Genomic DNA, 26,182 nt, shown 5'->3' with positions numbered 1-26,182 from the left:
CTCCCCCTATTCTAAATTTTATTTTTTAAAAGGCCCTCTTTTCCCCTTGTGGCAGCGGCCAAACCTCTTTGGAGGCTCTGCGCTGCCGCCATAGCCACGCTGTCCCCAACCGCTGCAGCCCTCAGGAATGGGCTGTTGGTTTTCTAAAGCCCCTTGTTTTCTAAAGCCCCTTGTTTTCCCTTGTTTTTTTTAAAAAAGATTTAAACCACACCTAATTGTGAAACGTTATGCATAAAGATCAGTAGGTAACCTAAGAAACGCTTCAGCAATTTCTGTTTTTACATTTCTGCCGATTCCCTTCAGGAATGCGGTACATATTGCATGAGTCATCCCTTCTGCTTCAGAATCTTTTGCGGCAGAAAACTAACAGTTCTCAAGTATTATAGAGAGGATTAAAAAAGATCCAACTGAAAATGCAACTGGGGTAGATAACATAAATTGAAGGGAGATCTCTATTAACCACCCCCTTTCTCTGGTAAGAAAAATTAATCCCGTCATAAGAGAGGGTGCTATTTCAAAGGAAATTTAGATTTTGCCCATAAATGTAGGCAATAATAATCAGTGAAGGGGCAAAGTAAAAATTGAAGGAGAGAGAAGGAGTTACCAGACTCAGCAACAACCCAACTCCCACAATTGCATCTGCAGGCTCTCGCATTAACCTAATACATTAAGATTTCATGAACGGATAAAATATTTAATGGTGACAGCATATCTGCATGTGTCGTAAGGCAGGGTTGCAACAATCAATAAGATGATCCGAGAAGGAGCAACACAGCCAATTAAATGGCACTTTGTGTAATCGATATGCAAAGCAGCTTGAAGCTCTGAAAGCCCCTCTAACACACACACACACACACACACACGTTTACAGCAGAAAGGCACAATACATGAAAATCTTCATCTTGGGGAGCAAGGAAAAGGCTATACTGGCATCCAGGGGCAAAAAGCCTGAAGTTTATGACAAAACCCACAGAAAGCCAGCAGTAAAACCAAGGGAAAGCACCATTATTGAGCTTAGCGACGAACATCTAAAGCATTAAGAAGCATATTATGTAGTGGAAGATGGCAATATTTTATCCTCGGTTGTAAAGTATTACAGATGATCATGGCTTTGCTCATGTTTCCTTTAAAATCTCTAGCTGGCAAGGGACCTAAAAAAGGAGATAAACCAGGGCGGGCGTTGGCATGCTCTGAAGAAGGGCAGATGCCAGAGCCCAGGGCTTTTAGCAAGTTCTGCCACTGCTGAACCTCCTGCCCTCGCACCCACCTGCTCACTTGCCAGTGGTCTGGCCCTATTGCTCACGGTTGCCTGTGCTGCCCTGGGAAAGGTGTGTAGGTGGGGCAATACAGTAATAGGGGTGCTCCCGGCCACTTGTAGAACCCAGAACCATCAGGGAAAGGGCGAATGAGCAGTGTTACATTGTTCTTGCATGTTTGCATCTTAGAATCACAGAGTTGGAAGGGATCACCAGGGTCATCTAGTCCAACCCCCTGCACAATGCAGGAAATTCACAACTACCTTCCCCCCACACCCCAGCAACCCATACTCCATGCCCAAAAGATGGCCAAGATGCCCTCCCTCTCATGATCTGCCTAAGGTCATAGAATCATTATTGCTGACAGATGGCCAACTAGCTTCTGCTTAAAAACTTCCAGGGAAGGAGATTCCACCACCTCCCAAGGAAGCCTGTTCCACAGAGGAACCACTCTAACTGTTAGGAAGTTCTTCCTAATGTTTAGATGGAAACTCTATTGATCTAATTTCCATGCGTTGGTTCTGGTCAGACCTTCTGGGGCAACAGAAAACAACTCCACACCATCCTCTATATGACAGCCCTTCAAGGTGGTTAACAAAGCAACTAATCAAAGGTGGGATATCATTAAGAAATAACAGGAACTCAGATTACAGGGCTGGGAAAGATTTCTGCTTGAGGCCCTGAAGAAGGGCTCCAGGTCTGAAGATACTGGGCTAGGCAGGACAACGGCCTCATGGAGCTCTGTGAAACTGTCTATAGTAAACTACAGCAGAGTTTCTTGAGCTTAAAAAACAAGGGTAAGGAATACTCAGGATATTTCCTACTTGATATCCTATCCTATTTACTAGCATGTAGCTTTCCCAAGCCACAGTTATCTTCTTTTTTAAAAAATAATTTTTTATTTTCAAAACACAAAAAAATCAGACACAAAATACATAACAATCAGTACACACTACACGCAGCCATACACTGACTTCTTGAAAATATATTATTTTATTTATTTATCAAATTTATACCTCACCTTCCTGCCCTCATCAGGGCCACCAAAGTGGCTAACAGATTAAAAACATATATAACAAAGACATGTCTTAAAACGAAACCAAAATACTTCATTAAAGCAATTAAAACCAAACAACAATATACATACAAAAACGTTAAAACGGCAATTAAAACATAGGGAAAGAAGAAAAGATCACTGAGGGAACACCAGAAAAAAACATTAAATTCTTCACCCACTGGCTGAAGTTAGCAACAGATGGGGACAAACAAGCCTTCCTGGGGAGAGCGGTCCAGAGTTTGGTGCCATGACCGAGGATACCATGGGCTTTCACAATCTATCCTAGACAAACCTGTGCTTTATCCCAGTTACCATTTTCTTCTATATCAGGGGTGCTGAACTCAATTGTTATGAGGGCAGATATAACATAAATGTCACTAGGTTAGGCTAAGTCATGCCTCGCCAGCCCAGATCGGGAGCGGGTGTGAGTGTGGCTGCCTCGGCTGCCTTGCGAGCCAAATAAGAGCTCTCAAGGGGCCAGATCCAGCCCGCGGGCCACATGTTTGACACCCATGTTCTATCATTTTATTAGAATTGTTTTGTTTTTTAATTTAAAACCTATTCACAGGAGCCTGAAAAAGAATACTCAGACCGCATGAACCAAATTTGTTTCTGGTCCAGGTACTTCAATCATCTCCATCAGCAATCTCCCACTGCTTTGTTAATTAAGGCACCTCATGTTACAGAACATTATTGCTTCGAAAGTGCGCTCTGCTGTTTTGATATTTTTTCCTGTCCTAGTTAAGGAGCATATCAGAAGGCCATAGAGTAGCAAAACAAACTGGACAAGCCTTGGAAGAGGGGTGATGGCCCAGCCAGCCTAAATTAAAAAGAAGAAGAAAAAGTAGAGTTTGGATCCAAGCTAATAGCACGGATGCCAACTTCAGGTTGGGAAACTCCTGGAGATTTGGGAGTACAGCCTAGGGAGGGATCTCCGTAGGGTATAACATAGAATACACCCTCCAACGCAGCCATTTGCTCCAGGGGAGCTGATCTTTGTTGTCTGGGAGATCTCCAGGCCCCACCTGGGGGTTAGCAAACCCGAATGCAACAAAACTAGAAGCACCCGACTCTCACAACCTCAGTCTGATGGCGCAATTTGTTTGGTACTATCTATCCTGCCAGGCAGCAGCTCTTTAATTTGTTTAGGAATGGTTATGCCACCTCTCCAGGGTCCTGTTCAAAGCAGCTCTTTGAGTCTCTAGGGGATATTTTTGGCAGCTCAGGTACGCAAGGTCCCTTCTAATTGGAGATGCTGGGACTGAATGTGGAACGTGCACGCTCTACACCGCACACCACGATCGATCACAAGATACAACTGTGTCTAACAAGAAAAATGGCCTCCGGTACAACATTTTAGGGCTGCTTCACATTAGCGTCACAGTGACTTAAGTTTCGAAGGAAGGAACCACGCACACTGCTTTGCACACCACCCAAATGTTCCTATTTAACTGGGATTGCTCTGATTTCCCCCCCTTCTCCTCTGTCACGGATGCATAACTGCCTCAAGACAGCTGCTCATTTAAGATTTTATTTGAACAAGAGTGGGAGAAGAGGCAGTGGTCTGACCATCCAGTGGGAACCATATTAAATTTTACCGAGCCCAGCAGCTGCAGCAGAATCGGCAGCAGTTGCTATTTGCTGAGGATCTCCTTGCCCTCTCTTCTCTAGACCTGTTCCAGTCCCAGGAGGAAGACTAGGGTGTAGGTGGATGAAGGCAACAACACAGGCTGTTTGCAAGGAAGTCAGGGGGAGAGCCGCTTGTGGACTGGCACCTGTCCACCTCTGCCCTGCCATCTTCTTTAGCTTGGACCACTAGGCCTCTTTCTCCCTCAGTCAGCAACACTTGGACTCTGGGATTGGCCAGGGGAGAACTGAGCTGCTCACCATCAATCTGACCCACGCTGGGTGAGCCCAGGCCATATGAAGGTAGGCTTGCCAACCTCCAGGCGAGGTCTGAAGCTCTAGAATTGGACCTCTTCCATATATACATTCATCCATAATATATACATTCGCCCGTAATGAAAGTCCGAGTTTGGCAATTTAAAGATTAAGAAGGGGTGCCTTGCTATCACCCATTCAGTCTTCCCTTCCCTTGATTACATACATACCAGCCAGGTCTTCCTTTCCCCCTCCTGCTTGTCTGCTCATCAGTGCAGCAAAGTATGGGGAGAAGCAGGTATGGGAAAGGGGAAGCAAGCTGGAGTTGGCCCTTTGCACTTGCTCCTGGTGGCCACTGCCACCAAATTTTTGTGTGACAGGACGGCGCAGATGAGAAGCCTCCTCAGAGGCTTCCCAGCTGCCACAGAGGGGAAATAAATAAAAACAGGGGGAAAGGCATTTTTCCCCCATAGGGGAAAGCGGACCTACACTACCTAAAAAGGTGTCGCAGGACCGCCAGCATCCCGGGAGGCATTCCAAGGGCGAAAGGGATTTGGAAGCTGCCTAGAGGCAGCTCCGCCCCCGGGTACACCTCCTGGGACACTGGAGCAGGGATTTTTATGTCATATCTGGCCCTCATAACAATTAAGTTTGACGCCCCTGACTTAATCCTTTGCGTTAACTGGACAGGGTTTAAGATCAGAACAGAACAGATCTAAGGAGACCTTCAGAGATTTCAAAATCTCTTGCCTGGCTCCCCCCCACCTTTGTGGGTCATTCTGTCCCTTCCTATCCAAAACAAAGAGAGACAATCTATCTGTGGGTTCCCCAATCTCTCTCTCCTAGGTGTGACTCTCTGGCTAAAATATTAGCTGTTTGTCTTCCTCCTGCCAGTGCCATCTGCATATTCATGGCCCTGAATTGCCCTGTGCCTGTGTATCTTTCTCATTGCTACCTGCTAATCTGTGGAAAGGCACCTTTGAGCACGTCAAAGAGTGCAGACCCAATTACTGTAACTTTGACAAGAATCCTGGGGTGTAGGGCATTTCTCCACACACAGTGTTTACTGATAACATATATAAAAAGCAGTCCTACTATCTTTTGTGTAGAAGCTACACTCACCAGGAGGCTACCTGTCTGTTTCAGCCTACATGGACTGAGGTTGAAAGTCACACAACTTGCCTATCCCGAATGCAGTGCCCATGGGTGCCTTGCCATATGCCAGTGTGTTTCCTGATGCCCACTGGCATATGGCAAGGCACCCACGGGCACTGCATTTGGGATAGGCAAGTTGTGTTGTGCCAGTGTGTTTCATGAGCCAGTGTTGTGTAGTGGTTAAGAGCAGTGGACTGTAATCTGGAGAACCAGGTTTGATTCCCCACTCCTCCACATGAGCGGTGGACTCTAATCTGGGGGTTGGTTTCCCCACTCCTCCACATGAAGCCAACTGGGTGACCTTGGGCTAGTCACAGTTCTCTCAGAACTCTCTCAGCCCCATCCTACCTCACAAGGTGACTGTTGTGGGGGGAGGAAAGGAAGGTGATTGTAAGCCAGATTGATTCTCCCTAAAAGGTAGAGAAAATTGGCATATAAAAATCAACTCTTCTTCTTCATTTGTTTTCTGAGACTTGGGGATAAAATCCAAAAGTTTTTGAATGAAACAGACCACAAAAAAGAGAGCACTGGTTCACTTCCTGTCAGCTGACTAATAAAACTGTGAGTTCATTCCAGGAAAGGGCATCAGATATGTGAATCCGCAGCTCAGTTCCAGACATAGGTGTGTGTTTTTTTTAAATGCCTTTGGGCTTGGCAAGCTTTCCTGTGTCCACGTAAGAAGCAAACCCTCCCTTCTCTTTGTAAACTAGAAGTAAACAGCATCTCTGCTCCAAATCAAAGAGCTGCTGCGACGGAGCGAAGGGAGACTTGGATTTGTCAAGGAAATTAGGTCTGTCAGAAATTTGATGGCACACAAAGGCTTGCAATAATCAACACATTCGGGTGTGTCTATAAATCAAACTGATAATGCACAATTTATGGGGGAATGGGAGGCGTGGAAAAAATCAATGTGTAATGGGTTCATTTAAAGGATATTCTTTGATTTAATCTTTATAAATATTTTGTACTATGGTCATATTAAGGTAGTTGATTAATACATTTTTACCAAGATATGATACCTATACATTAATTAAATAATATGAGGATTAATTTTGCTAGCAAAAGTATATACAATTTATTTTTAGATGGAAGGGAGTGAGGGGGAAGTCATTACAAGTTTCAATTACTATTATTAATAGTTTGATATTACTTTTATTAATTTTTAGGAATAGATGATGATGTATACGTTGTTATTCTAAATGAAGAAAATAATAAAATATATATATATATAAAAAAAAACACCCGGATGTATACTTTGTTATTCTAAATGAAGAAGATAATAATAAAAAATTATATTAAAAAAAAAACACATTCGGGTGTTTCTGGATAGTGCATCAGCCACAGGGTGTTGCCACAGGGGGCCGGACCAATCATAAAACGCAGCCATGGAGCAGCTGTGAAGAAGGCAATAGAAACCAGGAGGCTGTTCTTGCCTCAGAGGCAGTTGATTGGCAGCTAACGGGAGTCCTGAGAGCGGCTCGTGAAAGCGTGACATTCATCTCTCAGTCAGGGAGAGGTTCAGTTCGGCTCCGGAGTTCAGGGCGGGCCGAGCTCTGAGAAGCTAGCGGCAGCTGCGTGCTGTGTGAGGACTAGTCCTCAGGAGTGAAACATAAAGGAACATGATTTTAAAGTTGTTCGATGAATACAGAATCAGCAACGGGGCCATAAGAATGTTAACCCTGAGCGAATAGAGGGTGTCCAGGGTTCGACGTTGGGAGTTAGCTCTGAGGAAAAAGAGAGTTCTCGGAAACCGGGGAGAGGGAAGACATCTCAGGTGTATTGAGTGATCCCTAAGTAAGGTTGAGGAGTCCTGAGTAATCCCAGTCCAGTTTAGGGGTTAAGCTGGTGAAGAGTGTGGTGTAGCTGTTACTCCAGAAACTGAAACTGGGTTGTGTTTTAAAGTCAACTCAAGTGAAATCTGAACAAGAAACTGACAAACCAAAAACAAGCCTCTCAGTGAAAACAAAGATCTAGCACACTGATTTCTATTGCCCTTCTTCACAGCTGCCCTATGGCAGCATTTTATGATTGGCCCCTCCCTCTCTGGCAGCCATTTTGTAGTGGCGCCCACTAAACTCTCAAAATTCCAAAAGTGACCACAGACTCAACAATGTTGGGGACCTTTTATTCTGCCAGACACTCATTATGAGGAGCATTAGGTATAACGTGTGAAGTGATCACAGACTAAAAGAAGAAGAGTTGGCTTTTATGTGCCAACTTTCCCACTTAAGGAAGACTTAAACCGGCTTACAATCACCTTCCCTTCCCCTCCCCACAACAGGCATCCTGTGAGGTAGGTGGGGCTGAGAGATCTTGAAGAGAGTTGTGACTGGGCCAAGGTCACCCAGCTGGCTTCATGCGTAGGAGCGGAGAAACAAATCCAGTTCACCAGATTAGCCTCCGCAGCTCATGTGGAGGAGTGGGGAATCAAACCCAGTTCTCCAGATCAGAGTCCACCGCTCCAAACCACCGCTCTTAACCACTACACCACGCTGGCTCTCTAGGCTAGTAGGCAGAATAATGTGTGCCGCCCAAGTAGGTCTTGGGCAGCTGAAATAAGACAGGAAATTGTCAGTTCTTATTTAATCTATTATTACATTTTTACTGCCAAGAGGCACCCGTTTTATTTTCTACCTCAGGCACCAACACATCTTGAGCTGAGTCTGGAAATGAATCCAGGAAAAAAAGGATTATTATTCAAAAGCTAGAACAATACACACACATACACAGACGGCGGACAGAAAAAGGACTGCAGGAGAAGGAAGAGAAGAAGAACATATTATGAGGAGCCAGGAAGAAAATACACAGCAAAGACGTGATCGCACAACAGATTGGGAACATAACAGCCTCTTAAGCAATGTTCTGAGTGTGATACATTACCAGAACAAACAGAAAGTAGTTCTCTCTTTTCTACTTTCACCGTAAGAAAAACAAATTGCAATCCGGGCTGTATTGCCGCAGGTAATTTCATCTGTAGCTGTTATTTCTGACTAAGCCCTGTCCACATCATGCTGCATTTAGCTCGAGAAATACTCATGCAATCTATCGAACAACTCATTTTTGATGAAGCTAACATGAGTGGGCAGATAGCTATTTTGGAGCTAGCGGAAGGATGTGTAGGCTGCCTTCCATACAACAAACGCATGGGTTATGAAATATAGAGTGCACAACCTGACTGACTCAAACTAATTATATTTTCAGTGGTCTACACAGAACAGCTCGCGTCTGTCTGCACCTTTGTAACTCCTGAAACAAAACTCCTTCTCTTTCAAGGTTTCAGTTGTCTTGAAGTATAAAAAGGCAAAGTAGTAACTGAACGAGACTGCCTGTTAAAAAGGTACTACTTGGCATTATTTGGGGGCTGAAAGTGGTCAAGTACTTCAGACCAAAACACTTCTGCCTACTTCCTGCACATCCTGTCTTCCTAATGCTTTTCATAGGCCAGGCTACAATTAAAATGCCACACGGCCAAAAGCTAAAAACATGATGGTGAGCTTCACAGACAGCATCTGTGAAGTCTAGTCTTCTACCCCCTTACTTTAAAAAGTGCACTTCCAAAAGAGCCAAACTCTGTACAAACTCAGCATCACTAAGTGGATAAACAAAGTTCTGCATCCTGAGGTTTAAGTCTTAGTATTCCCTATTACAATGTATGGGTGTGAAAGTTGGACAATGAAGAATACTGACAGGAAGAAAGTTGATTCCTTTGAAATGTGGTGTTGTAAGACAGTGTTACAGATACCATGGACCACCCAAAAACAAATAAATGGGTTTTAGATCAAGTCAAGCCTGAACTCTCCCTAGGATCGAAAATGACTAAACTGAGGCTATTGTACTTTGGTCACAATATGAGAAGACAAGAGTCACCAGAAAAGACAATCATGCTAGGAAAAGTTGAAGGCAGTGGGGAAAGAGGAAGAGCCAACATGGGATGGATTGACTCTATAAAGGAAGCCACGGTCCTCAGTTTGCAAGACCTGAGCAAGGCTGTTAACAATCAAATGTTTTGGAGGACATTTATTCATAGGGTCACCATGAGTTGGAAGTGACTTGACGGCACTTAACACACATACACACACACACACACACACATGCCGGTTTCATATGACTTTCAATCCTCAAAGAGCTGTGGGGGGGGGGGAATGGGAAGACATAGCTCTTCCAACACAACGGGATAGATCCAACCAACTTTTCTGCTGGTGAAAAAGGAAGGAAAGGTCCTCCTTGGCCACAAAAAATGACTGTGGTGGGGATCCTGGAACATACCTGTACAAAAGCCAGGTGGGCTGGTGTCTGCAGTAGGGAAGGGACTTGGGCAAGACTGACTGAAAATGTTGGCTTGTACCATTGACCTGAAGGGCCCTTGTCTTCTTCTGGTCTTTCTTCTCAAGCTTTCCCCGTCTCACACAAACACTCCTATCACCTTCCCTTTCCTTCCTGGGGAAATGCAGACTTGTTCCTTAACTTTCAACAACCTGAACACGGGACTGAAGGCCAAACTAGGCAAGATACTTCAGAGGGCTATGATGGGAGTTAAGTGAAGCTGCCTCATATTGAATCAGACCACCGGTCCATCAAGATCAGTACTGTCTACTCAGAATGGCAGCAGGTCTCCATGGTCTTAAGCAGAGGTCTTTCTCGTCACTTGATACTTGATTCTTTTTACCTGGAGATGCTGGGGATTGAATGTGGGACCATCTGCAAGCCAAGCACATGCTCTACCACTGAGCCATAGCTCCTCCCACCGTTAATCTAATTATGAGGCTCAGGGAGCCCAATTTCACTTGTTACCGTGACACAAGGAATGGGGTGGAGGGAGGTGCTGTTGTTTCAATTTGAAACATCCCCAAGGAGTCACTGCTTGTGCCACTGAGGATACACAGACACAGAAATGGGTACCCAGTTTCTTGGGGCCATTTTAGATTGGGAAGTGGGGAGGAATGACTAGCCCCCACTTCCCTCCTGCTGTAGTCCTGATAAAATAGGGCCCCAATGTACTTGAAAACAGAACAATAAAACCCCCTGGGAGCTCTGATCACGGAACTTCATTTGCAATAGTGGATGTCTGAGAATTCCAATAATAAGCTATCATAAGTGAGCTAAATGAGCAATCCTTTCTCAGAAAGCAACTAATATTATGTAGGACTAGGGTTGTTACCTCACTAGGTATTCCCAGCGATGTATCAAGAGTTTGGAAATGTTATAAAAAACATCGCTTTAAAAGGGTTTTTGGATGCCATGGCTAAAAAATGGTTGGAAGACATCTTCACAGCTAAAGGGGCCAAACAAAGCACGAACAGTATTTTTTATAACATTTTCAAACTCTTAATACATCGCTGGGAATACCTAGTGCGGTAACAGCCTAGGACCAGAGAGATTTGAGCTCAAGTCTTCACTCTGCCATGTTGTTCACTGGGTGATCTTGGGCCTCTCTCAGCCTAACCTACCTTATAGGGTTTTGTGAGAATTAAACAGAGGAGGGGGATATCCACACAAGCCACTCTTCGATCCATAGAAGAAGACTCTTACAGAAATTGAGACTGAGGGGCTGTGGCTCAGTGGCAGAGCATCTGCTTGGCATGAAGAAGGTCCCAGGTTCAATCCCCGGCATCTCCAGGTAAAGGGACTAGGCCAATAGGTGATGTGAAAGACCTCTGCCTGAGACCCTGGAGAGCCACTGCTGGTCTGAGTAGACAATACTGACTTTGATGGACCAAGGGTCTGGTTTAGTAGAAGGCAGCTTCATGTGTTCATGTGATAGGTGGATAAATACAGCAGTTTTCACATATTTAAGGAAATGCTGCTTTCAAAAGTACAATGCAACAGTAGCAAGATACACCATGCAAGCTGGCAATGGACAGAGATTGCCAAAAAAGTTATGAGATTTGTTATTATGTAAAATATTATTAGTACCCACTCTCACACCTGCAAGATTGCATGATATTCTTTTTCCTACTTTCAAAAGAATAACAACAAATAACTATGGTCAAGATCTTGCATATGGACATTATCCTTAAAACTATCGTCAAATTAGCCAAGATCCAGTGCACAAACACATCATCCTACAAAAACCTAGAGTTCCCAGAAGGTTCCCCCCCCCCACGCAATCCCTCTTGAAATTCATCTAAGATTTTTTTTAAAAGCCAAGGGATGATGGACCATGGTGACACTTCCGCTTTTAAAACACCAGGCCCAAATCCTGAAACCCTTTTTGGACTCGCCAGGGTTTAAAAGACAAGTCTGATTGTTTCATAGGGAGCAGGCTCTGGAAAAGTCACTTGAAAATAACACAGGCACACATGCAGTTTGCACAATTCCTGCCCCTCCCCATCTCAGGCAACAGCTGATTTCCTCCAGTGCATTCTTTTTGAAGAATGACACATTCATAATAATATAGACCTATGAAAAGAACCAAATTGCATTTTTAAATGATGTTAACATATTTAACTCTGTGCCTATCTTTACTCTCTAATTGTCTGTCTGTCTCTTAATATCTTTCTTGTGATTCCTTATGATCCATGCTATCACTGCTTGCTGTAATGAGCACTCAAGCTAGCAGATCTGAAAGCCACTGTCCCTTATTGTCTCCCAAGCTAATGACATTCTATTTATGAGCCCTTTTTTGTGTGTGGTCTCAGATGTCAGGATGACCTTTACAAAAAATCTGAGGCTTCTTTAGTTTTAAATCTGTTTGAATGCAGACTGTATTTTAACGTTCCTCAAGATTCATTTCAACCAGAGCACAACACCGATCATGCTTGCACATTCCCTTGCCGGTGATTTCCTGCATCTCTGCGGAAGTTGTCGTCCCCCCCCCCATTTCTTATGCGCATCAGATCCCTTCTGCATTTCCATGGAGAAATTTAGACAGATTGAGTGACCGCCTGTCCCTCGCTATACAGCCAACTCTGTTACTTGGCTTCTGCGCATAGCAGGAAAGTTTATGAGAAGTTGCTCAGCTGTTATCTGTTCAAATGTCAAAACGAACATGTAAAGAAACAAAATATAGTTTCGCTGCTACCTTTCAAACAAGCTGTGTAGGCAAGAAGTGGGTAGGAAGTGAGAGAAGGAAAAGTAGAATGTGAATCAGCCTTCTTTTTCTTCCCCCAGATCTAATTGGAATCAGTCACATCAGATTTCTTCCTCTTGGGAGTCAAAGCACACAAAGAGGGTTTCAGGCTTTCAAGTCATCCGTCAAGATGGCATTTACATCCGCTTCTGAAAATAAATTTGGAGGGGTCGCTGCTCAGCGTTTGTCAAAGCTAACATGGGAACACCACGATTCTCCTTGCCCTGTGGCCCTGCCTTTCAGCAGCTATAACTGAGGTTTCACAGCATCAGGAGCTCCATCTGCTTTCCTAAAATGATGGAAACCCCCCCCCCCAAAGATAAAAATGCTACTCAGGCTCTGCTTGTACAAAGAAAGGGCCCTTACCCGTATGTAAGCATCCTGATGATGTTTGGCAAAGTACAGCATGTTGTCGAGGGCCAGCATCCCTGGAGGAGTCTGCGTAAAATCCATTGCTGGGTTCACATGATTCTGTGAAAAGGCAACAAGAGGTGAACATTAGAAGTGTACTCACATAAATCATGGTCCTAGTAAAACCCAAGCACTTAGAGGTCCCTCAAAAGTCACTCCCGTTTGGCTACCAGTATCTTCTACTATAAATTAATCCATCAGGAAATGAGGCTGTCAACCAGAACACCATTTTTAACTAAAATTCTTTCTTTCCTTCTTTCAAGCTCCCTTGAACAAAAGTTCTTGAGCAGTAAAAGGGGAGCCTTTATTTCTTTAAGGAAAATATGGTGGAGAGATACTTGGCTACTGCCAATGTTGTTCTTGGGTCTCTATCTGCCAGCAAAAAGGGGACTGTTTTATCTTTTGTAATGGTGGCAGGTAATTTGATTAAGATAGGGGTAATCCATTGATTGCAATAGGAATTATATTGGGGGCATTCCAGCATCATATGGGATAATGTATTCCCTCTCTTCAGATCACATAGACAAAGCCTATCTGAATAAGGTAAATTGCCATATCTCCCATTTAACGCTGCTGAAGGGGCGGCATTCAAGCGAGCAAGCATGAATGCTCTATGGTAACAAGGGACTATTACGAAAATTCTTGTGTTGTGGTAACTCTAATTTCAAAACAGATATACTGATAAATAGCAAGTGTAAGTGACTCTTAGGAACTTTTCTTGGAATATTCAGAAATGGAATAGGACTTTATTTTTGTAAACTATGCAAAATGCGTAGATCCTACTGAATGTCAGCAGGGTACTGAGCATCGAGGTTCATAATGTGGGACAGGCCAGACCGCCTCCCTGGGCTACTAACCTTGGACTATCACCTACTGTATGCATCTGCTACTCATAGTGGTACCCATACCCATCTCCCTTGTCTTCGTAACTACAGTCTGTTATGATTTTACACATAATCTAGAAGTTGCAGAATGATAAGAAAACATGCTGGCTGAGGACAGAGTGTTGGCAACCATCTCAAGAAACTCCAGAGAAAGGCAAAGGCAATGAAAAGGAGGGAGGAGAGGCCGAGAAGTTGATTCCTGGAGATATCCACAGAACCTGTTGAGAAACAGGTTGTTGGGCAGAGAATAAAGTCTTTGGTTGCACAATCCAGGATCAAATTACTTTGAAAAAGCATTTGATGGCTTTCTACTAGGAGGTATTATTAATGCAAGAAATTTAAGAGCGGCAACATAAGTACCGGAAGAAAGGCAAATTGCTACAAATTCTTTCCATCAGTAATATAGGGGTACATCAACACAAGAAATTAAGACTGGGCTGAACCGAAAGTTGCCATCCTTTGAACCAGCATCTGGATTTACACCTTTAACAGCAGGTTGCTCTGTAGACCTTAGCAGCTGATAATGATAATCTCTACATCTGTCTCCTAGTGGAGGCTACTCAGAAGAGTCACCTTCTCAGCAGCCCATCATAGCATGCCTGCTAAGTACTTCTGGGAAAGAAATGCTCAATCTTACTTGGATGCTGCTGTCTTAGCAGAAGCCAAGCCGGAGACATAATGAATGTTCCCACTGCAATTCCGTGGCTCGCTTCCAGTTGGTTGACAGATTACCTGGGAAGTGTGTACAACCACACACATGGTAGAACTTTGTCTCTGAATAACTTCAGGGGCAGATTAGATAGACCGGAAGCAAGCTGAGCCAAGCAGCCCCTACATTGCTGGAAGCACAGCATGGCCTGTTTGGACTGGACTCGAGCTGTGGAGACAATTCAACTGCACTGGTTGTCAACATTGCTGCAGCCCAGATCTTAGTCAAGTGGACCTTGAAGCTCTGCCAGTACCACAGGAATCTCTTTTGGCTTAGCTTGCTCTTGGCCACCCAAGGGCCTCAGGGGCAGTGGTCCAGTGCGAACTTTCTTGGTAAGTTAAAAGTCCCCTCTACTGCTGAATAACTTCGCAACATGTTTGTTCAGGGAATATTGCCATCTTTTTTGAAGGAAACAATTCCTTCTTCTTCTTAATAAAGGTGATCATTAGTACTGGATGGCCCCCACTATCTTCCTCCTAGTTTCAAATCCATGATTCTGGGGCCAACTTGTTGAGTGTCTAGTTTTGGTATAACTCCAGAATGGTACAGTCCTTCTGTAACAATTTCAATGAAATTTTCATTGAGTGTTGGTTCTGACACTGGTTTGGTAGCCCTGGATGATCGGTGTTTTTTTTGGTTAGTGGTTTTATTTACTTCATTTATAGCTCGCCTTTCTCACTGAGACTTGAGGCAGTTTACAAAATATTAAAAAACAATTCAAACAGCATAAAACATCCAAACAAACAATGCAATAGGACTACGATTACAGAAAAGGAAGGAAGGAAGGAAGGAAGGAAGGAAGGAAGGAAGGAAGGAAGGAAGGAAGGAAGGAAGGAAGGAAGGAAGGAAGGAAGAAAGAAAGAAAGAAAGAAAGAAAGAAAGAAAGAAAGAAAGAAAGAAAGAAAGAAAGAAAGAAAGAAAGAAAGAAAGAAAGAAAGAAAGAAAGAAAGAAAGAAAGAAAGAAAGAAAGAAAGAAGGAAAGAAGGAAAGAAGGAAGAGAGAGAGAGAGAGAGAGAGACAGACAGACAGACAGACAGACAGACATGGCATACCATAATACAAAAAGTGGGCTACAAAGACAACAGTGACTTTGTTTCATTTAGTCCTCAGACTTCTTAATGCCCTTCAGTACAACCAAGAACCAGATTTTATGAAAACAGCTGTGTGCATGATGAAGTGGAAACTTGAAGACTGGCCTCAGAATGGGTACGCTCTTTTTTGAGTGGCAAGAAACCACATGTGAGTAAAACGAGACCATGCCTGCTTTAACTGAGAACTGTCCTACGGAGCCCCATAGGATCTGGTGCTATCATCACTCTGGCTTAAAACCTATATAAAGCCTTCAGGAAGAGACCGCCTGAAGATCTGCAATGAGGCATCTTCACTCTCATGACACCCAACATTATCTTTAGAGATCTAAGTACACACAGACAAAAGAGGGACCCAGAATATGACAAGAAAAGAAGTGCCAAAGCCAAAACAGTTTTGTTTTCAGCACAGCTGCCTGTCAACATTTCCTTCATATACCATGTATATGTTTGCCTCTGAGTTTAAAAAAGAGAGCAATGCTTAGGCAAACCTCTAATAATGTGAAGACCCAATGGGTCCAACCCAACCAAACTGAAATATATTTGAGTTGATTTCAATAGGAGAGCTAAGCGCATACTGACAGAACTTTGACCCAGTCTGTCCAAGACAGCAACCAGAAAGCAACTTCAAGTATACATGCGTTGAGCTAGCTCAGTTTTGGAAGTGCTTTGTAGGTGGCATGGAGCAACTAGTTTCAGAAGGGCATGCTACTTATAACATTACTATTTGGGAAGGGACTAAGGGAGAATCTCACAAAAGTAAAGGCTACTGGGGAATAACTCAGCTTTAAGTTTGACAACGAGGAAATTGACATTGTTTAAGACTTTCTATTCCTTGGATCATCAACCAAAAGGGAGACTGCAACCAAGAAATCAGAAGGAGACTGAGACTGGGAAGGGCAGCCATGAAGGAGCTAGAAAAGATTCTTAAGTGTACGGATGTGTCACTGGCAACTAAGATCAGGTTAATTCATGTCATAGTATTCCTTATTACTATATATGTGTTTGAAAGCCAGACAACGAAGAAAGCTGACAGGAAGAAAGTAGATTCCTTTGGAATGTGGTGTTAGAAGAGAGTGTTACGGATACTGTGGACCGCCCAAAAAACAAATAAGTGGGTTCTAGATCAAGTCAAGCCTGAACTCTCCCTAGAAGCGAAAATGACTAAACTGAGGCTATCGTTCTTTGGTCACATTATGAGAAGGCAAGAGTCACTGTAAAAGACAATCATGCTAGGAAAAGTTGAGGGCAGCAGGAAAAGAGGAAGACCCAACAAGAGATGGATTGACTCTATAAAGGAAGCCACAGCCCTCAGTTTGCAAGACCTGAGCATGGCTGTAAATGATAGGACATCTTGAAGGACGCTGATTCATAGGAAATTGTTTATTTTCTCCCTCTATGCCACTGCAAGCTGATTGGAGGATGTAAGTAACCCCCTTTCAGGATTGGGCTGGAAGTTCCTAAATTCAGAGTGGCATCCATGGAACCCCCCAGAAGCTTGAGTGGATCTCAACACACATGCCTCGCAGGCCAAATCAAAACAGCAGAATTGGACTCGGTAGCACTTTGTGTCCATAGTAGTGGAACAGGGCCTCTGGTGTGCTAGGCGCTGTACAAAAGCCAAAGCAGAAAGATCATACCTGATGTCACAGGGGTAGAGCATTAACTCAAGTGAATCTTGTGAAGAATTTGGCAAAAAAAAAAAAGAACCCACCAGAAATGTGTTCTTGCCATTATGTTTCATGCAGCTTCCTAGTTTATATGTTAAAATGTTATATCGTTCCAGACAGCAGCTTTCAACGGCTGTTAAAAATAGTGCATTCGGCTGCCTCTCCCTAAAGATGAGACCCAGGGGTACTGATCCATCTGAAATTCTTATCTTCCTTGACGCAAGCTCCCATCAAGGGCTGTTTGTCAGCTTCTTTTTATCCCCACTCTGCATCCTAATGCAGAGAGATTTCCTTGGCTTTTCATTTCCATTGCGTAAGACTCAGGTGGGGGGAGTCTTTTTTTTAAAAAGCACACTTGCCGTGATGAAGTGACTCTGTAACAATGGCAGATTTCTTATGCCACCTATTTATCTTTTGTGTGAATTCAGAGTCTGATCTTTCTTATTTCTACTGGAAAAAAATTGTTTTAATGAGGGCCATGGAAAAAAACACACCAGTCTATCCAAATTACACAGCCGCTAAAGCTATAAGATATTAGCTAAATTCCAGCAAATGAAATCTTGTAGCATTAGGTGAATGACAGATTGGTTACAGATCTGTCAACAATGTACATTGGGTATGAATAAAAATCCCGTTGAGTTAGTAGGAGTTTAAAACATAAACCAAGTGCTTACAGACCAATCAAGCATCAGTTGGCCACTTGTGCTTAGAGAAAGGAGCCACCCCAGAAGAAAAGTAGGTTTTTATACTCCGCTTTCCTCTACCTTTTAAGGAGTCTCAGAGTAGCTTACAATCGCCTTCCCTTCCCCTCCCCACAACAGGCACCTTGTGAGGTAGGTGGGGCTGAGAGAGTTCTGTGAGAACTGTGACTGGCCCAAGGTCACCCAGCAGGCTTCATGTGGAGGAGAGGGGAATCAAACCCGGTTCTCCAGATCAGTCTGCAGCTCTGAACCACTATACCACACTGGCAGAAGATGCAATGTGGTTTGAACCCTGAAATCTTTTATGCTTGTGACACCAAGAATTCTAACACAGTACAATTTTACTTAAGAGTCCCGTGGCGCAGAGTGGTAAGCGGCAGTACTGCAGTCCAAGCTCTGCTCACAACCGGAGATCGATCCCAATGGAAGTTGGTTTCAGGTAGCCGGCTCAAGGCTGACTCAGCCTTCCATCCTTCCAAGGTCGGTAAAATGAGTACCCAGCTTGCTGGGGGTAAAGGGAAGAAGACTGGGGAAGGCACTGGCAAACTGCCCCGTAAACAAAGTCTGCCTAGAAAATGTCAGGATGTGACGTCACGCCATGGGTCAGGAATGACCCGGGGCTTGAACAGGGGACCTTTACCTTTACCTTTTTACAATCTTACTTACACAAACAGATCAGTGGGAATGAGGGTTGCAGAGGAAGCGGGGACTATTGGATTTGCTCTAAAGAAAATATTAGATTGGGAAGGAGAAGAATGTGACGTTCTCTCTTCTCCCCTCCCGCTGCCGCCTAAAATGCCTCCTGAAACGCTGCTCCTGGGAGTCCCTGCGGCCCCCTTCCACCTGCAGAGATGCTCTGTTGGACACAAGCCAATGTATTCAACCCCATATTACGGTGCAAGTGCCACTAGATTCTGTGTACCCTTACCTGTGAGGTGAATGGCCAGAGAATCAAAATGCAATTCCAAACTTTTCATACATTATTAATAGAGAGCTAATCCCTGTTCACATGTTATGATGAGTGCACGTACATCCTGCATGTTTGTGTATACATCTTTTTGCAAGAAAGAGCTAGATCATGGAATCATAGGCTGGAAGGGAAGGGTCATCTAATCCAACCCCTTACACAATGCTGGAAATTCACAACTACCTCCCCCCCTACACCCCCAGTGACCCCTACTCCATGCCCAGAAGATGGCAAAACAAAAAACAAAAAAAAACCCTCCTGAATCACCGGGCAATCTGGCCTGGAGGAAATTTTCTTCCTGATCTCAAAGTGGCGATCGGCATTACCCTGGGCATGTAAGAAAGGGCCATGAAAGCCAAGCACTGACACAACCCTTCCTGCCCCCCCCCCCCACATGATCTGCCTAAGTTCACAGAATCATCATTGCTGACAGATGGCCATCTAGACTCTGCTTAAAAACCTCCAAAGAAGGAGAGCCCACCACCTTCTGAGGAAGCCTGTTCCACTGAGGAACCACTCAGTGGAGGGGCTGTGGCTCAGTGGTAGAGCATCTGCTTGGCATGCACAAGGTCCCAGGTTCAATCTCTGGCATCTCCAGTTAAAGGGACTAGGTGAGTAGGTGATGTGAAAGACCCCTGCCTGAGACCCTGGAGAGCCGCTGCCTGTCTGAGTAGACAATACTGACTTTGATGGACCAAGAGTCTGATTCAGTATAAGGCAGCTTCATGTGTTCAGGTGTTCAGGTGTGTTCACTCTAACGGTCATAAAGTTCTTCCTAATGTTTAGCCGGAACTCTTTTGATTTAATTTCTAATGTGTGTTCACTTTACGAATTAAGCCAGGAAATCAGCATCCGGATAAATGTGGGCTTAAATGACATGTTCAGCTGTATGTGCATTGAACGTAACATGAGAATTTCTCAATGCATGAAGAAAAACCAAGGGGACACTATACACAGAAGCCCTGTTCCCGTCACAGTAAACACATATACATCCTGCACATACATGCGTATGTCTGTATATAAGAAAGACCCAAAAGGCTTCATTCTGCAACTAAAACCAGGGACCAATACATGTGGGGTTTGTAGCACATGTTCACTTGTACAGGTGTGTTGAACATAACATGAGAATGACTCAACGCGCCAGTATTTTAAAAAGTGCACACGGTATATGGATCATATGCGCATTTACTGTAACTTGTGAACAGGGCTCTAAAAGAACAGGATGGTGGGGGTGAGGGAGAAGAAAAATATGCAACACACACACTAAAGGGAGAAAGAAGACAAATCACTAGAGGGTCCCAGCTACTTTGAACAGCTTCTTAGATCATCTGCTTTCAACTCACATATATATTCATTTATGAACACATTTATACCCCGCCTTTCCTCGTATTTCAAGGCATAGTTCAAGGGTCATGTGGGCAATCTGACAGACTCAGAGGCTTAACCTACCACTCATATTCAGCTATCATTAAAAGCGACACCAGAGTAATCTTGCCTTTTTCTGTAGCAGACTTCTTACCCGCGTATCTCACCATTTGAGCTTCCCTGCCTCCCTCATTGCCTGAGGCTAGCAGAGGGGAGGGCAGGAATATACTGGGGGTGAAATTAAATGTGCACCTGCAATTTTCAGAGGTGGCCATGTGTCTGAGGTAACATGCAATTCCATACTCAACCTGATCTTAGCTGAATGGGGCAGGCTTCTAATCTGCCAGACATGTTGTGGCTTAACAAGGTGGAGGAGGAGGAGGAGGAGAGTTGGTTTTTATATACTGACTTTCACTACCACTTAAGGAAGAATCAAACAGGCTTACTGTCACCTTCCCTTCCCTTCCCCACAACAGACACCCTGTGAGGTAGATGGGGCTGAGAGAGCTGTGACTAGCCTAAGGTCACACAGTTGGCTTCATGTGGAGGAGTGGGGAATCAAACCCGGTTCTCCAGATCAGACTCCGCCCTTCCAAACCAGTGTTCTTAACCACTACACCACCAAGGCGAATCAGAAGTCCAGAGTGCTGTCCTTCTCACAAACTCTCTCCGGCTGAATCTTTCTCCTTTTCCTACACCCTACATTTGCTCCTTGAAAGGCCAGAAACTGAGAGAAAACAGATCCACTCAGCTTCCCTTCTGGGAGAGAAAGGAATTTGTATGCATGGAGCCACCAGGAAGCTACACTCATAGGATTACAATAGGTGTAAACACACTCCTCTTACGCCATCTCTGCTCAACATATGCTATGCTGATGGAAAACCCAGAAATAAATTTCCACTTCAAAATGAATTGTCTCACCCTCACGAACGACACTACTTTTCTACCACAGTCCATGGTAATATCAAAGATTGTTTCTTGGAATGTAATGAGACCCCTCTGATAAAAAAGGTATACATTAGGAGTAATAAAATGTTCAGGGACCTCCTCCTCATAAAGTAGTTGATCTAAATGGGGCAAACTCTGAGGCAAAGTTCTTTCCGATTACCGGTATACAGAATTTCACAAGTTTTCACAGACATTGTGTGAGATAAATGACCAAACGAACTTAACAAAAGTATGGAAAAGCAGACAGATAAATAAGAAATGACAACACACCAGGCTGCTAGGGGGAACGGCAGATGCTCCGTGTGCAGGACTGTTCCCTGGGTGGGTGGGAGAGCAAATGCCTCACTTTAATGATACTGAAAGGTCACAGATTGCTTTTTTACAAAAGTCCAAGACATTTCTACAGAAAACCCAGCCCCCCCCCAAAAAAAAACCCAAACAAAAACAAAAAAACTTCACAACCAATCTTTTTGGAAGAAGAGATTGCTTGCCCTGAGTATTCAGTCTTGCACGGTCAATTTTTTCACTAGGATATCTGTGGCCTAACTGTTCTGTTTTAAAGTTACAAATCAAGAGTGCAAACTCAGAATCTCTTAGCAACTGAAGCCTAACAAACACGATCTAAGCGACCCTGAACATGGGCGAAGTGCATTGCAATACGCTTGTGCTGTGAACTACCAAGTTCGCAGCATATGCCATCAATCATGACCAACCCCACCCACAACGTTGTGCATCTTTTTTGTTTTTGCTTCTGTGTGCAGAGCCAACCATCTAGCAGGCACATACATTTCCCAAATCAACCTGGAAAATGAATGGCATGCATCACTAGAATTCTGTCTTTATACCAGTATCCCAGCATGGTTCCCCTGAGTGCCGTGGCACCTGCAAACATCCTTCCTGGTGCCCACCAAATGCTTTCAAAAAGTGGGCAGAGCTAGATGGGGCTATTTTGCCTAGCAGGGCTCCTGATTGGCCGTGTAGACAAAAAGCATCCTATTAAACAAAGTGTCTGGATGAAATGTCGAAGAATTTCTATTAAAGTTATATATAACCTCATTGGCTGACATTTTGTGATTAGCTTCACTTCCTGCGGCAGCCATTTTTTTGAGGTTGGCTTTGCCTCTTGTGGCAGCCATTTTGTTAAACAGCCCACCGCTCTGTTTCAGAATTGCACCGGCTCAAAAAAGTTGGGGACCCCTGCTCTCCACACACTCTGCATCGAAACCCTGTCTTGCACCTCAAAGTCAGCTCTCACTGGAAACAGCCAAGACCGAAGGGGTGGGCACTGGGTACTTCTTCTTAAGGAACTACATATCACACTCTCTACTGTTTTGAGCCACAATGAAGACAAATGTTTTCTGATGAGCCATCAACTTAGAATCATAAATTCATAGAATTGGAAGGGACCACAAGGGTCATCAACCCCCTGCACAATGCAGGAAATTCACTACTACCCCCACGCCCCAGTGACCCCTACTCCATATCCAGAGGATGGCCAAGATGCCCTCTCTCTCATGATCTGCCTAAGGTCACAGAGTCAGCATTGCTGACAGATGGCCATCTAGCCTCTGCTTAAAAACCTCCAGGGAAGGAGAGCTTACCACCTCCTGAGGAAGCCTGTTCCACAGAAGAACCGCTCTGTTAAAAAATTCTTCCTAATGTTTAGACCGAAACTCTTTTGATTTAATTTCAACCCGTTGGTTCTGCTCCCACCTTCTGGGGCAACAGAAAACAACTCAGCACCATCCTCTATATGACAGCTTTTCAAGTACTTGGAGATGGTTATCATATCACCTCTCAGTCTTCTTTTCTTCAGGCTAAACATACACCAGCTCTTTCAACTGTTCCTCATAGGACTTGATCTCCAGACCCCTCACCATCTTAAACAGTCACTCTAAATCCATAACAGGGTATGTACACTTGTTCAACAATATAAGAAGTTCCTTTCTGAATGAGATCAAGCTCCACCTCCTGCCACCAACCAGCAGACCCCAAGTCCACCTGAAGCCCGCCCATCTTTGAACTACAGGTTATACGAGGGACTGGAATTTCTGGTTTGGATGGAGGAGGGTATGCTTCTGTTCTGGGATCAAGCATGATTATAGAATAAGGTACCAAAAAGAAATAAGTGCACCGCTCATTCACTGGCTCTGAGCTGTGGCAGCATTAATGCATATCAGACATGCCTCATCAACAATCACAACGTATGGGAATTGTGTAGAAGTAGTAGACTGAAATGTTACTGTAGTACAAATTGTGCCGGGGGAAACTATATCCATTTCATTTTAAAGTACTGAAAGACACACATGGATGGAAATTCCATTAACCCGCCGCTGGATTTATTCCTGTAAATCATTAAAAGTGGATTCTGCAGGATAGGTTCATTCTCCGGAATCCCCCCCCCCCCAATACACTTTTAGAAGCTGGATGCACAGTGGTGAGTCAGCGAGGTGTAGTGGTTAAGAGCGGTGGTTTGGAGTGGTGGACTCTGATCTGGAGAACCGAGTTTGATTCCCCACTCCTCCACATGAGTGGCGGAGGCTAATCTGGTGAACTGGATTTGTTTCCCCACTCCTCCACATGAAGCCAGCTGGGTGACCTTGAGCTAGTCACAGCTCTCTCAGCCCCACCTAACCTCACAGGGTGTCTATTGTAGGGAGGGGAAGGGATTGTAAACCGGTTTGATTCTTTCTTAAATGGTAGAGAATGTCGGCATAGAAAAACCAACTCTTCTTCTACATGTGGAGGTGTCCCTGCAGTGGGGAAGTGTGGGGGCAAATGTCAAGTGAATTTGGTAGCTGGAAGGTATTGGACAAGCAATGGGAGCTGAAGAAAGCCTTGAGGACAAGACATTGTGGCAACAGCAGAGTTATTTGGGGATGGTAAGCAGGAAATCAGGCAAGGTGCAATGGAAGGGGAGAGAACAGATAAAAGGGGTTGGAGAAAGCAGTCAGGATCTAAGGAGTAGAGAGACCAACCCGCTCTCAGAAACAATGGGTGTCAGCAGGAGGCTAAAGGGATACAACTAGACCCTACTTGTCCCCAAGACCTGCTCCTGTCCTGTTTGCCCTAATCCTTACCCATGCCCTCCCCCACTCCAGCCTACTCTGTATTCACGATGCATCCTGTGTTTGAATTTGTTAACTGCCTTGGTGGCTCTACAGGGACAGGAAAAAAAGGTAAAGGTAGTCCCCTGTGCAAGCACCGAGTATATCTATATTTCTATATAAACCAAGAAAATTCGGGCTAAAGCTGTATTTAATTGGGCATTTAATGCATTTAATGACTAGCATTTTTTGGTCGGATTGTATTAATGTTATTATTTATTACTGTGTTTTATACGACAGATTGTAATGGCCTTTGGCAGCAAATAATAAACTTTATCGTGTGTAAGTATGTTTTAATGACCTCGGATATATGGAAGGCTAAGTCAACCTTAAGCTGGTTACCTGAAACTGTCTTCCATCAGGATTGAACTCAGGTTGTGAGCAGAGCTTGGACTGCAGTACTGCGGCTTGCCCCTCTGCACCACAACATCCACACCACAACCATTTTTAGCCTGCACTTTCTTGAAGAGGCTCAGAGCAGCACATCCAGGTCTTCCCTCTTCTGGTTAATCCTCAGGTGAAGATGGGAAGCTGAGTCCAACCACAATTCTACCAAGGTCAGAATATTGTCTACGCGAGAGCCGGTGTGATTAAGAGCAGTGGTTTGGAGTGGTGAACTCTAATCTGGAGAACTGGTTTTATTGCCCACTCCTTCACATGAGCGGCGGACGCTAATCTGGCGAACTGGGTTGGTTTCCCCACTCCTACACATGAAGCCAGCTAGGGGACCTTGGGCTAGTCACAGTTCTCTTAGAGCTCTCTCAGCCCCACCTACCTCACAGGGTGTCTGTTGTGGGGAGGGGAAGGAGATTGTAAGCCGGTTTGATTCTTCCTTAAGTGGCAGAGGAAGTCGGCATATAAAAACCTCCTCCTCCTCTTCTCCTTTTACTACTACTACTACTCTGACTGGCATCAGCTCCCCAGGGTCTCAGGTAGAAGCAACATCACCTACTGTCTAGTATTTTTAACTGGAGGTGATAGTGATTGAATCCAGGATCTTCTGCATTCCAAACAGGTGTTCTACCACTGAGCTATGGCCCCTTCCCTTTCTACACCCACCTTTTGAGGCCATTAGGCTTGAAGAGAGTGACTGGCCCAAGGGTACTCACTGAACTGCACAGAAGAGTGTGAATTTGAACTCTCTGCTCTGGGGTTCTATTCCGAGCCTCTAACCAGTCCATGACCATGACTCTTCTCTTTTTGGTCTTTTCCTTCACTTTCATTACTACTATCTGCTAGCTATAACCAAGAGGTAAGGGGACAGGGTAATAGCTGAATGTGTGATTAAGCCATTAAACAAACAGATACCTCTTCTGCCACACAGACATAAGAATTCCCAGGTTTGCTGGTTTGTTTTTAAAGACAGAGAGTAACCCAGAAGTATGGCAAAATCCACAGCGACAAATCTAGACACCAGATGTAGCTTCAGGGAACAACTGAAAGAACCAGATACACAATTACAGGCAGTACACAAGTAAGAACTAGAGACAGGTAACCAGTATCAGGCCAAATCAAAAGTATATTCCCTACTAGAACATTAGTTGGGTTGAAGTCCAACATCCAGTGATGGGTATTTAATACTAACTGAAATCAGTTGGACTTTGGCAGACACACAGTTGGGTGCAGCTCTCAGCATCTGAAAAGCACTTTGCAATTCGAACGATGTAAAGATTAGAAAACTTCCCTAAACCTTTAGCCAGCTTAATAGAACACTGTGCTTCTCGGGATGCCATTGCTGTGATGAAATGTAAATCCAAAACTGTGATTACTTCAGGCCATTAAGAAGCTCATGGTATGTTTTGGCCGATCAGAGCTTCCCTGGATAGCTTCCAGTTTGGGAAATTACATTCTGCCTACCTAACATTCTCTTGTAGTCGCAGCTGGAGAAAGCAGCCTGCCTTTCCTCTCCTAAGC

At 44.2% G+C, this 26,182-nt stretch overlaps 1 protein-coding gene across 1 annotated transcript in view; it reads right to left on the bottom strand.

Moving 5' to 3' along the window:
* The window catches only part of ELMO1 (engulfment and cell motility 1), a 344,558-nt gene that overhangs the window by 196,811 nt on the left and 121,565 nt on the right, over window positions 1-26,182 (bottom strand). The window contains exon 13 of the mRNA XM_056857534.1: window positions 12,785-12,889. Within this exon, the coding sequence (XP_056713512.1) occupies window positions 12,785-12,889 (105 nt within the window). The remainder of the gene's footprint in view (window positions 1-12,784; window positions 12,890-26,182) is intronic.

Source organism: Euleptes europaea, chromosome 11 (assembly GCF_029931775.1).
Source record: "Euleptes europaea isolate rEulEur1 chromosome 11, rEulEur1.hap1, whole genome shotgun sequence".
Taxonomy (NCBI): Eukaryota; Metazoa; Chordata; class Lepidosauria; order Squamata; family Sphaerodactylidae; genus Euleptes; species Euleptes europaea.
This window is presented reverse-complemented; position numbering and strand designations above follow the sequence as displayed.